The following is a 13,870-nucleotide window of genomic DNA, read 5'->3' on the forward strand; positions in this document are numbered from 1 at the left end:
AAACAGTATAACAATATCATTTGGTCAATATCACTCTCTGGCACTTCCCCACTCCCTCCCCGCTTCCCACCCTTTGGTCTCTTTTCTTTGAGTCTCTCTTTGATTTTCATGAGAACCACCCCTATTTCATTTTTCTGTAGCTTCTGCATATAAGAGAAAACACATGATCCTTGACCTTCTGAGTTTGACTTAGTTCACATAAAATGATGGTCTCTAGTTCCATCCATTTTTCTGCAAATGACATAATTTCAATTTTATTTATGGCTGAATAAAGAAAAAGGGAAATAAAAATTATATATCATATTTTCTTTATACATTCATCCATTGATGGACATTTAGGCTGGTTCCATAGTTTGGCTACTGTGAATTGTGCCGCTATAAACATGAGTACGCATGTGTCACTGTAGTAAGGTGAGTTTAATTCTTCAGGATAAATACTGAGAAGTGACATAACTGGGTCGTATGGTGTTTTCATGCCTAGTCTTTGAGGAAACTCCTTTCTGATCTCCATAGTGGTTGTACTAATTTATGGTTACACCAGCAGTGTAAAAGTGTTCATTTTCTCCATGGCCTCTCTAGCATTTATTATTATTTATATTCTTGATGACTGCCATTTTAACTGGTGTGAGATGAAATCTCAGTGAGGTTTTTTTTCTTTTCTCTTCAAGCTTTATAGTTGTACGTAGCATTGGGTTCATTATGCAACTCATACCTGTATGGAATTCAGTTTCTGTTCGTGATTCTCTTTTCCCTCCTGTCTTCCCTCCCTTCTCCCATTCTCCTTCCTCAGTGTAGTTGATTTGCATTTCCCTAATTGCAAGTGATGTTGAACATTGTTTCACATATTTATCATTTTAGCTTCTTCTTTTGAAAAGTGATTGATTCACTGTTTATTAATTGGATTATTTGATTTTTTGGTGTTACATTTTTTTCAACTCTTTATATATTTTAGATATTATTCCTCTGTTAGAAGAGTAGCTAGCAAAGAAGTTCTCCCATTCTGTAGGTTCTCACTTTCTTGTTTCCTTTGCTGTGCAGAAGTTTTTTAATTTGATGTCATCCCATAACTCTTGGTATTATTTCCTGAGCTTTAGGGGTCCTATTAAGAAAATCATTGTGCCTAAAATCAGAATGTGTTGACCCTACATTGTCTTCTAGGAGTTGCATAGTTTTTGGTCTAATTTTAGGACTTTGGTCCATTTTGAGTTGAGTTCAGTTTAAAAGATAAAGTTCTAGTTTCATTTTCTACATATGGATAACAGGTTACTCCAGTACCATTTGTTAAAAGTTCTGCCTTTTCTCCAGTGTATGGTTTGATGCCTTTGTCAAGGATCAGATGTCTACAGATTTGTGGGTTTGTCTCTGTGTCTTCTATTCTGTACTGCTGGTGGAGACCACACATTATCAGTAGCAGTTCTGGGAATGTGGTAAATAATACTGTGGAGATGAGAACAAAGACTCAGACTCCCTGAGATAAACATGAAACCCAAGTGGAAATGTTGTGCCTTCTGAAAACACAGCTGTGCCATCCAGGGCCTTGCTCAGCAGGCTGCACACATGGTGCTCAGGGCTTCCAGAGAGAGCTGGTGGAAGCTGTGTCATGACCTGGCATGTTCTTAGGTTCTAAAAGTGTTCTCCAAACGTGTGAACAGGAGGAAAAGGTGTGATTTTTATGGTACGTTTCATATACTTGTGTTTTGAAGTGATCATTTCTCTTCAGTTTCTAGTGTATCTAATGGTAACAGCTGAGATATCTGCCATCAGAATCTACTTAAAAAACACATGAAAACATCGATAACTGGGAATTTTACATTATTCGTTTTTCTATGAAGTGTGTTTCCAGTCCATTTGCCCCACACTAGATCATGCTGTTGAGTGATGTTTTTTTGTCCAACAGTCTTTGCCTTTGAGACAAATTGTAAGATCAGTTGCATTCTTTGTTCACATTCATAATTTTTGTTATTAAAAAGATCATTCAGTTCAGTGAACCAAAAATCACTGCTGTTTATCATGAAAACTCCCACTTAATGATCTTTTCTGGTGACAACTCAGTCAGGCCTTTGTTCAATTTTTTGAGAACAAAATAATTGGAAACTGCATAACTTGCAAAAGAATTTATTATCCTGTCATTAGAGTTGTTCAGTTTTCTCAGATTTTTGTAATGTATATGAAAAAGGCATTATTGGTGCTAAAAAGATAAAAAAATAAAAAATAAAAACCCACACAACAAATCAGTATACCTGTTTCTCTTTTACCTGGATAAAATAATGGAAACATTAATTTCATATTATCTTTGAAAGCATAACATAGTTAATAATTGTTATACTGTGCTCTGTGTGTTTGTGTTATGTGTATGTGTTATGTGTGTGGTTGTACTTCACTAAAACATTGGGGTATAATTTACCTTGTTCCATTAGTGGATTTTTTTTTTTTTGCCCTGTAACCTAATTGGAAAAGCTGATTTTTCACTATCAAAACAAATAATTAAAATAATTACCTTTTCTCATAAACAAGTGTTTCTTTTACTGTTGAATCAAATGGGTTAATACATGTCCATGTAATAACCACCTCAGTTCTTCCTAAATTTCAGACACAGGATTTGCAGTACATTTGTCTCCTGGAGAAACTGAGTCCTCTCCTTGTGGTATTTAATGAGAACTTCTTTCACCTGTAGTCTGTACTATTTCTTAGTTCACCATGAGATACCATTTAATGTTTACTCCATCTGCCACAGGGAATTGGCAGTAACTGTGTCAGCATGGATGCAGGTCAGCATGACCTGAAAGGGCGGAGTTTCAGAACCATTTTAAAGCATTTTGCCCTCATGGCATCAAGTTGTACACTCTCACACCTTCTCAGCCAGTGGCTCCACGCTTGGAGAGGTGCCCTGGATAGAGAGTGCACCAACAGACGTGCAAGTGTGGTCCATAGCGATATGATTTGCAATAGCAAAAATAAATAAAGCGAAGGTGTGTGTGAATTATTGTTCAGGATGATGTTGGATATGGTATAATAAAATGAATGAATTATAGCTATAAATGTCAACATAGGTAAACATAAAAAAAAATGTTGAGGGTAGACAGAACATCTCACTGGGTGATACAAAGTTGAGACATGTGAGTCAAAGGCAGTCCCAAAAGACGTACGTGCACTTGTGGAAATTCGATATATGCTGAAGGCATTCTTGCAGATAAGTGGGGAAATGATAGACCACTTAGCAGAGCTCAGATCATTGATTTCAAATGGGAAAAGTACTAGATTTCTCCTTTTCCCCATACACAGATGTTTGCAGGTTGATCTAATTGCGTAAGACAAAAAATTTTGAAGATAACAGCATAGGCTATCTTCATGACCTTTTCCACCCTGGCTTCCTTCACTGTAAAACCCCAGCACATGATTAAATGCTCCATAGATACTGGTGAGTAAACAAAAAGTCTAATAAATTTGACTACATTGAAAAACTTATGTGCATCAAAGGAGATAATAAACTAAGTGAAAAGATTCACAGAACAATACCAAGACTCCTAAAAATTAGATGTCCTGATAGAAAAATTAGCAAAGGATACAGATAATTTACATCCAATAAACATGAAAGACACTCAACCTTACTAATATCAAGGCAATCAATGTAAGTTAAAATCACAGGGAGAAGCTATTTTGCTCCCACAAGGTTGGCAAAAACTGAGCAGTTTCATGGGACTATCAATCAGTACAACTACGAAGACCAAGTTAGCCTGATCTCATAAAATTGGAGAGGACACAACTATTTCTTATTTAGACATGAGCCTTAGAGAAGCTTTTGCATATAAAACATGCCTGAAGACTGGACACGGTAGCGCACACCTGTAATCTCACCTGCTTGAGAGGCTAAGGCAGGAGGATGGCAAGTTCAAAGCCAGCCTCAGCAAAAGTGAGGTACTAAGGAACTCAGCCCCTCTCTAAGTAAAATAGAAAATAAGGCTGGGATGTGGCCTAGTGGTTGAGTGCCCCTGAGTTCAATCCCTGGCACACACCCCCTCTGTCTGCCAAAAAAATCCACATACCTGAAAAGATGATTCGTTGTAGCATAGATTGTATAGCATGGATTGACAGCAAATTGGAAAGAACTTCAAAGTCCACTGAGTTGAGAATCTAAAACTTAACTTTTAGATGTCTGTATTGGGATTCTGTAGAGTAGTTCAAACAAATGCATTTTAGCTAAACGAACGCATAGGACAAATCTCAAACACATTGCCTTGAGAAAAAGAAAACACTGATGATGGACACAATATAATACTGTTTAAATTTCAGGAACATGATGTGTGGCTTAGATCTGGTTTACAGAGCCCAGTAAGCCTAGAAAAATTATGCCCAGGAGTAGCCAACTTCAAATTCAGGGCAGTCATTCCCTCTGGGGGGAAGTGAAGGGGCAACATGGGAACTCCAAGTGGATACACAAGTTCTGACACTTGCAAAGGTATGAATTGGAATAATAAAATGGTAGTTGGTTACGAACACCAGATTGGAATCAACGTTTTAAAAGTGTATGAGAAGAAGACAGCAGATTCAATATATCAGGTTTTAAGAAGTAAAGAGAAAACAGGCTGCTGGTTTCAGGAGGACCTGGGGAAGGATGCCTTTTTGAAAGCTTAGGAGACACATGAGCATGTTTACGTGGGAAGGAACCAGAGATGACAGTTTCTAAAAGGAGAGAAGGGATGGATTCAAGGGCAAGATTTTATATGACCCTGTCCAGGTGTTGTGAGAGCTGCCTTCCAAAGAAGTTAATATTGACCAGATTAGAGGAGACCAAGGTGCTGATGGAGCCAGCTGGGCAACCTTAGAGGCATAACCTCTTGCACTGGAGGTATGGGTGCACAGACCAGTGATAGGGAGGCCACAAAGTGGAAGAGAACACGTGCTAGAAGGTAGGGCTTCATTCTTCTTAAATTACTTAAGCAAAATAGACCTTCATGTGAGTACTGTTTTGGTTCAGAGCTTGGTGAGGGCACACACTCATCTCCCTTTTCTTGCCTTCTGCTGCTGTGGACCACGTTGCCTCTGCACTTTGAGTCTGGCTTGCTCGCTGTCTTTGCTGCAGGTGTGTTTTTCTTGAGCGCCAAGTTGTGATTTTATATGGCACACAGGTGCCTTCCAAATTGTTCTTATGTAACTGTCACAAGAGAGACAGATTTCACAGCCCCAGGGCTGTGATCTATGAAAGAGCAACATTGTGGCATAGTAACATTTTCCCACATTAGGATATTTCTGCTTCAATCTCTTTTGCATATAGTTTAGGGAATTTTGAATGTAAATTCAGTACATTAATTGGTATTAAAAGCTATATTCCCTATTTGTCAATAATTTGTTCATTTTTTTCTGATATATAATATACATCATTTCACTAAAATTACTTCAGGATTTTTGCAGAATATATGACTCATTGTGGTTTTTGTCCTTTTCCTGCCTGCTTCTCCTTCTGTCCCAGCAAATAAGCAAGAAATGAAAATACAACACATTATGTATTCTTAAATTCTCTCATCTCCCCACTTTTATTATGAAATTAAGCCCTTTACCCACTGCATGGTTTAGTGAGCATTGAGTTGAATTACCATACAAATAAAAAAATTCCACTGGAGAGGAATCTACTCCAAGAGCATGTGGCCCCTGATATCTAATATGCCTGAGATGAAAAATACTACTGATTGAAATGAAAAAAAAAAAAAACAACTTTTTGAACTTTAATGTCATTTATTGAAGTTTTGCTTTAGCACCTGCTCTTATTAAATCAACAGAACACAGATGCTGATTGCGTGTGTCTATCTCTGGGGGCAAAGAGGTGGTTGGTGTTGACTTGGGAAAGTCATATCAGTTTCATCTGAGAAGTTTTTTTAACTAGTACTAGATTTCCTGTACTTTCCCCACTGCTTCCTTTTCCCTAGTGATGTGAAGCTTCTGCTTGGGATGGGCAGTGCAGGGTAGGACAGGAAAAGCTGAGAATGATATTCTCAGTGCATGCATGCATGTATTGATTTAAGCTGACTCTGAAGCCAATGTTTAGATAGTGCTAACTGAAACCCAATGGGCCTGGCAGCCAGAGTTCAGGCTGATACTGGGAACTCAGTCCTTCTATTCAGTATAGACTTAGCCTAGTTGATGTTTTCTGTCATCCTTTAGATCTTGACTTCAGTATCATCATCCCAAAACCACCGTCCTCAACCCCTTTAAACTTGTACTTTTGAATTTGTTCTTCCCCCGGTTCCCCTTTGCTGCTTCATTTTCCCACAACACTTAAATCTTCAAGTGGACTATTTTTCACACATTTGTTTTGTGGACTCCCTGATTCCTGTGAGAACACAGTTTCTGTGTAGATTTTTGTGTCCCTGTTGTTCAGTGATGTCATGTTGGCTCCTTGAACTGGGCCTGAGAACATCCTCCTGCCAATATATGTTGGCTGTTGAGTTGAAGCTCAGATTTACCCTCTGGGCTACTCATTGGTTGGGATTGGCTGGCTGTCATTAGCTGGCTTGTCAGTGTTTGCCTCTGTTGGAGACTTACAGGGTGCGTGTTTCCTTTCTGATCTGTGGGAGTGGGTCCACACTTGGGCTCCCTTTGCCTCTATGGTCACTGCTCTTCTCTGTCTCCCAAGCCTCCCTGGGAAGTGCTGAAAACTGGCAAGCCCTTTCTGATAGCATGGATTTTGCAGGGTCTTGGTGGAGGAGGGGATTGTTTCAGCCTAACAGATGGACTTGGTTTATCACTACTTCTGTTCTCTTGAGCACAAGGGCTTAAGGATACAAAATGATGGGACCTGGCCATTTCCTTGGGTACCACCTCAGAAGCAGGACACAGGTTTGCCATGACTTTGCAGGGATCTCTGTGGTTGCACCTGGGTTAGGGGTAGGGGCGCTGGCCTTCCTCTGACTCTCCCTGCATCTAGGCTCTGGGACCTCAGCCTGCCTAAACCTGGAGACCTTAGGTTAAAGAATCATGTCTATCCTTCCCATCCCAAGGCATAAGGTCTGCTTTTTGGTGTCAGAAGAACACTTTTACTATTACAGGGCTGTCTCGGTGATAGTAAAAATTTGAAAACTGAAGGGTAGACTTTGGGTCTGTCTTTAAAATGATTCTTTCTTGGGAGCAGTGGATGCTTCCTGATCTTACTGAAGAGGGCTGAGTATTGGTGGAAGATCTAAAAGCTTGAAGGAGCAGGGGTGGGAACACATAGGCATGTTAGATGTGTATTTTTAAAGTAAACATGCAAAAAGATGTGAAATAGTAGAAGAAATACATCTCTTATACTTTATTTTTTTAAGTTCTATGTCAAAATTATTATTTCTGTGTTTGTTTTCTGGAGAATGGTTTTTGAATATTCTCTACACTCTGTGAAATTTCAGCCCAAGATTCATTTCTAGGAGATGTGCTTCCAGCAAACTCATCCTTTAGTCTCTGTGGTGTGCAGTCATCTGAGATCTTCCCATTTGTTCTGAGGCACTTGCAGGGCTGATTTGCTATTGAAATTTACAGCTAACATCCACTGAACTTGGACATCATCTTTTCATGTTTACCGCACATCTTTTACAACATGATTTCCAAGCTTCATTTAACTTGATTCATGCTAAACAAGCAAGCTCGGGAAGTGGGGGTGGTTGGGAAAAGAAGGAAAGGCTTGCTTCTTAGTGTTTCTGGTGTTCTGCCACGTTTTGCTGCCTCACTTTAATTGGCCCTTCAGTGAGATGATACCAAGCTCTTTTCCAAGGCTCCTTTAGAATCCCTGCGTGGGAATCATGTGGGTCACATAGGTGAAGTACACAACCGAGCTGTCACTTAACCCGAGGACTCCTCAGCTGGGCCAAGTGCTGCCAATGTTTTGTTTGCATCTTGGAGAACTTGATGCAAATGGAGCTGGCACTTCGCCAGGTTTTTTTGTGTGTTCTTTTTCCAGAGTTATTTAAAAAGACATTTCACTGTAAGGAAACTGAAACCCAGGCTATTTGGGTAATTTATTATTCATTGTTGTTTTTATTGTTTTGTATTATTAGATTATAATACTTGTCAAAATAAGACTAAAAGCTATTAACTAGAAGAGTTTGGGTATTTAGAAAGCCAACAGATTGAATTTGCTTAATTTCATCTATATTTCTCAGAAGCTACTTTTGTAGATGGTAGATGACACAGAAACCTGGCATGTTAAAGTAGGGGAATGAAGGCCAAACAGTCAACCTCCTGAACAAATAGATGGAAGGAAAGAGGAACCCAGGGCTGATTCTGGCAGAATTTTTCCAGGAAGTTTGAGAAGTGGGATGTAATATGCAAAAATCTTTTATATGAACTATGCATATTTTGTATTGATACACATGGTAGTGATAGAACTTTTCCCTATCTTGGGAGCTGTGGAATTTTACTTACCAGAAATTAGCATAATAATCTCTATTTCCTTTAAATTTCTAGGAATCAAGTCTGAAATCATTTTCCAAGGTCCATGTCAATCCCATTCTGTTCAAGACTTTGTTCTTTTTTGACCATAAAATAATAACTCATATTAGCTATTGATTGAGCTTTATGTACCTCTTTAAATGTATTAATAACATTATTTACCAAGGTACATTTAATTATTTTTTAACATATTATTTGTTTGGCTATGATGGTTTGATTCTTGGTTCCTTTGTCAAGATGTATGATAGATGGAAAATGGTTTTATAAGTTACTACTTTTTATACCATTAATTCAAGTTGGTGAAGCAGTCATTTCTATTTTCAATTATATTCATTTCTATTTCCAGAGCCCCAGACATTATTTTTTATTTCTTTTTTCTCTAACATCAGTTTCTTCAAAATAGGGTTGGTTGAATTTATGAACTTCAAAAATATTTGTATTTTTACGCTACAGGAATATGAGAAGATTTTTAGTGTGACAGATGTGGAAATGAAAAGGTTTGAGAGAAGTGATAGCAACTTGAATTTGGGTGAGATTATTAATTATTTGAAAGAACCATTTAAGCTTGCTTATTTATTTGCACAAGTGGAAAGCCTGGTTAAAAAAAAATTAGTTCACATGTGAAAATGAGCATGAACTAATTATTGTGCTTCTTCAGACCAGCAGATGTGAACCAACTCCATGGGGTTTCACTGCAATCACAGATTAAAGCAACTGGGGAAGAAATTCTGCCCAGGAAGAGGAAACTTACAAAGTGGCATGCTGTGGAAATATTTCACAGTTTCACCTATTAGTAGAACTTGTCTGTAATTTGTTGTTTGCAAGGTCCTCTTTCCTACCCTCCAACTTTCAAAAATACCTTCCCAGTTTATGTGATGTTGCTAGAAAGCCTGCTTTAGACCAGTTGCCAGGACGTCTCTCTCCTTTTTGAGGGGTACAGTGAGGTAGCCTCGGCTCTAATTGGTGATTCTTGTCTTGATTCCAGATCTTCATTATCTGTGTTTCCTGAGGCAGCTGGGTGGGATAAGGGCAACTAGAGAGGGAAAGAAGGAAGAGGGGTGTGTGCTGCCCTCTGCTGGATCCTTGTGGGCCCCTCAGGGGACTGAGAAGAGAGGTGGGGAGGTGTGCAGATGGAGCTCTTTCTCACTCTGCAGGCTGCCTCCAGCAAATAGCATCCAACTTGAAAATTAGACTCTGTCCACATGATTACTGTTCAGGGTATAGAAGGTTCTAGGTGTTCTTCCTTGAAGAAAATGTTAGCTGAATGAGAGCTTTTATATGTGAATGTACTCGGAGCTTGCAAATTTGATTATACACTGAAACCTCAGAAATCTGTAAGATCCAATGATTCATATGAATGGATAAAAACAGTCATGTGGCTTCTTTATTCAAAAAAAGGAAAAGAATATTGACCCATGTATATAGAGTTCCATTTAAGACAGAACAGAATTTCATGTCTATAAATTTAGTGTAAATTTAATGACATAAGAAAGTAAATAGTCATAATTTTTGCATTTGTCAGATTAATCTACTTGAAACAGAATATTTCTGTGATTTTTGCCAGTAGATAAATTATTTTAAGATGTTTTATAAAGAAATAGGAGTGGAATGAACTGGAGGTAGATGATTTATAGTTTCATTTTAAAGACTGTTTTCTCACATATTCTGATGCTTTTTTTAAAAAAGCTAGTATTATTGTCTGGTGAATTTTCATTTTCACAAAAGGAGAATCTTTGATATGAAGATGGATGTTTATTTACATTCAGTTTGACAAAATTAATTCCTTCAGAAATGGTTACTCAAAAGGCTACTATCAGCTGAGAATTGTTTTTGATATAATGGCAGAAAAATGGATCAGAAACGGATCAAGGCATAGTTGATCATTGGAATAAATGAGAAGAATGAGCCAGAAGCCATGGTGACCTGGCCTTGTGCCAGTCTCAGGAGTGTTGGGGCAAGACTGTGTGGATGGAGCCTGTGGCACCACTGCACTTGGGAGTGTGTGCTGAGAGGTCAACATTGTGAGTTTTGCATTCTTCCAAAGATTAAAACTTCCAACTCTTGTAAGACCTTCTGTCTGTCACTCAGAGTGTGGAAGTAGCTGCTACTCAGACTTCCCTGAACTCCAGGGAAATAAAATGTAATCATGTTTTAGATGATTGCATGGCTGAGATTTTTCTCTTATTTAGTGGCTTCCTTGGTAACATAACTAGGGATGGCAATAGAGAAATAAGTTACAAACACATTAGAATCTCCCTGTAGAATAAGGAACAGAGAGTAAAAAAGATACGCTGATTCATGAAACAAATATTACATTACTATAACATTTAAAAGTTGAAGAAAATGAGAATTTTACAGGAAGGGAAGTCCATTAGATGTTTAATAGTTAATCGGTAGCTTGATTTAAACTATTCAAAAGCCTTAACTATTAGGAACTTATCCAGTGATAGCATCTTTGAAAAGTGAGTAAGTCGTCTTATTTCTGTTGGTTTGGCAACGGAAACATACAGGTCGTGTGGCTTTTCTGACTAACCACATCAGCTGAAGTCAGCGGGTGAAGGCTTGCTTGTCCCTCACCCCAGAGTTCCACCCTGGTTTATGGAGAAGTTGGGATTGGCGGCACCATGACAAGACTGCCATAGGATTGTAAATTTTAATTATAAATTTCTTTGCTTTGTAGTTACCAGCTGACAAGTGGATACAAGCCTGCCCCGATGGACCTGAGCTTTATAAAGCTCACCCCCTCTCAGGAAGCAATGGTGGACAAGTTGGCGGAAAATGCTCACAATGTGTGGGCCCGGGATCGAATCCGGCAGGGCTGGACTTATGGCATCCAGCAGGTATATGGTCATCTTGGCATGTCCTCTGAGATCCACTTCAGTGGGAATTAGCTGAATTTGCAAGAGAAGGAATTAAATTATGACCAATTCACATAGGGTAAACCCAGAGCCTTAGAAAGAGCACCATGCCCAATACTACACAGCCAGCAGGTGGGAGAAGCAGGACTGCGGTCAAGACCTCAGACCCCAGAGCCAGAGTCCTCCACTTTCTTATTACAGTGCTTCTTGCCATTTCCTGGTGGGATCCCCTCATATGAAGATTTTCATTAATAAAATGGATTATTGTATTTAGGCTGAGAATAGGGTTCCATATAAAGCCTTAAACATGGTTTGGAAAATGCATTTCCAAAGCCCTTCTAGTGGCTTATATCATTTGGAAGAAGAAAGAAAACTTGGCATGATTTACCCCATGAAATGGTATGATATTTTTGTATTGAATTATACTGGTCATAATCCATGCAAATGTTAACATTAAATCTGATATGTTGTGTGTATGGATGTGCTAATGCTAATCCAAACTTTTACCAAAGAGAGGTTAAGGAGTCTTTTGTTCCTCTTCAAAAGGAAGACTCACTTGCCTTGGAGTCCATGTGTCTTGCAGACAAAGCAGGATTTCCCTGATGTCTGCCTCTTCCAGAAGGGTGCTCCTTCCTCCTCATGTGGTTTCTATTCATTGTCTGACCTATTTTTCCATTTCTTCTCCCAGCCCCACCCCCCTACTCACTCCTTTACACCTCTCTCCCTGCCACATGTTTTCTGGGTTATGGGAATGATGCTGTCTTAGGCTTTTTGTCTCCCTCCAGTTAATGTTTCTAGGTCAGAAATGGACTCTAAGCAGCTTGAGAGCAGGGGTTTGTTGATGGTCCTTTCCTCTGTCCCTCCTGCACAGCTGATATCAGACCTCAGCATGCACTGGAACCTGGCCAGCAGCTTTAGCATTCTGATTCCCAGGACCCAATCTGCACAGAGTGGGACTCCCTTTAGCTGCAGATTTCCTAGATTAGAAAGTTGGAGGGCGTACCATGTCCAAAGAGATGTGGCTGCATTGGTGGTACAGAGCCTCTGTTTATACTGTCTGTTGGTTTGGGGATCGTTTTTGAGTGGCCCTGCCCCGAGGAGCCATAGGATGGTTTTACTATGGGTGGGAGTAGGTGTTCAGGCATCCAGAATTAGGTATTGCAGTTGAACTTGCTGGAAGAAAGGAGAGATGACACAGTTCTAGCTCCTGTCCACCAGGATGACTCTTGGCCACCACAGCTTTGTGGTGTGTGACAACGTGTAGGGAGGCCCACAGCCTCCCAGTTCCTCTTTATGCCAAGGCAAGTTAGGAATCGATTATGCTGCTTGAAATAGGGAAACTCAGCAGATACCACAGTGGAGTCTCAGTGAATGGGAAGAAGTACTTGAGAGGTGGTGCCTAAGCCCCAGGAGGGGTGGATGCATCTGTGTCCGTCCCTGAAGTAAGTTTTCTGCTTTCCCAAGATGAGGCATCTTAACAGTAACATTCTAACTCCATTTCAACACCAGAGCCTCTTTGGTGATGGGCCATTAGTATGTTTGATAGTCATTTCAGTGTTCCTGGTTATCCTAATTTGGGTGGATGGAGTTGGCCTCGTGCACGTTTTCCAAGCTCTTGGAGGCCTGTGGAGTGGCTGCCTGTAACATGCTGGATTCTGTCTGAGGAAGTGAAAGGGGCCTTGTGTTGTCCATTGACTCAAACCACCAAGGGATGACTAGAACTAATCAGGCCCTGCTTGTTACAGAGACTTGTCAGTGAGCTGTGCTAGCAGAGTGTGTGTCCTCCAGAATAGCCCAGTGCTTTGCAACCCGGCAGGTGGTTGGAGGCGAGTAAAGCTGCTTTGGTGACTGTCCTCTTATTCCCCCCTTCTCACTGAAAGCCTGTTTTAAATTGATGCTCTTATTCCTGTACTAAAATCTCTTGTTTTGATGGAGTTTTGGTAACTTCTGGAGCCTGGGAAGACAAAGGGAGTGTGAAGCGGCAGCATTTACCCTTGGACTGGGTTTTGATGTGTTCGCCAGCCGCTTTGTTCCGCAGGCTGCTGGTGTCTCTTTGATGACTGCACACCTCTTTCCCTGGCAGGATGTAAAGAATAGAAGAAACCCTCGCCTCGTGCCCTACACCCTCCTGGATGACAGAACCAAGAAATCAAACAAGGACAGCCTGCGCGAGGCCGTGCGCACGCTGCTGGGCTACGGCTACAACCTGGAAGCCCCGGATCAAGAACACGGTACTGGTTTTGCTTTTCCGCCTCTGCTTTCAAACTCAGGAGTAGTTCTTCAAAGCTGAATAAGGGAATGGAAAGGCTGCTACGGTAGCACCTTCTAGTCTAAGTGACTCCAAGTGGGTTTTGTTCCCTGATGGACACCTGCAGAATTAGGCCTGTCTCTCAGGGGGTGGCTCAGGACCACAGTGAATCTGCAGAGGAAGGGAGAGGCTGACCTTCCAGAAGAGTCCATGATGAGCAGTTGCCTCTCCAGTGAGATACTGGCTGGCTCCCCTGCCTGGCCAGTCCTCCAGAAGAGCTGTTTTCATTCATTATGGGGGTAAACCTGTGTTTTCCCAAATCCCATCTTCATCATTTATATTTAAACAT

The 13,870-nt window shown here is 40.3% G+C and overlaps 1 protein-coding gene across 1 annotated transcript in view; it reads left to right on the forward strand.

Moving 5' to 3' along the window:
• Positions 1-13,870, forward strand: part of Ryr2 (ryanodine receptor 2) — a 478,528-nt gene that overhangs the window by 233,687 nt on the left and 230,971 nt on the right. The window contains exons 27-28 of the mRNA XM_027947992.2: positions 11,096-11,255; positions 13,357-13,504. Coding sequence (XP_027803793.2) covers positions 11,096-11,255; positions 13,357-13,504 — 308 coding nt within the window. The remainder of the gene's footprint in view (positions 1-11,095; positions 11,256-13,356; positions 13,505-13,870) is intronic.

The sequence above is a fragment of the Marmota flaviventris genome, chromosome 12 (genome assembly GCF_047511675.1).
Source record: "Marmota flaviventris isolate mMarFla1 chromosome 12, mMarFla1.hap1, whole genome shotgun sequence".
NCBI classification, from domain to species: Eukaryota; Metazoa; Chordata; class Mammalia; order Rodentia; family Sciuridae; genus Marmota; species Marmota flaviventris.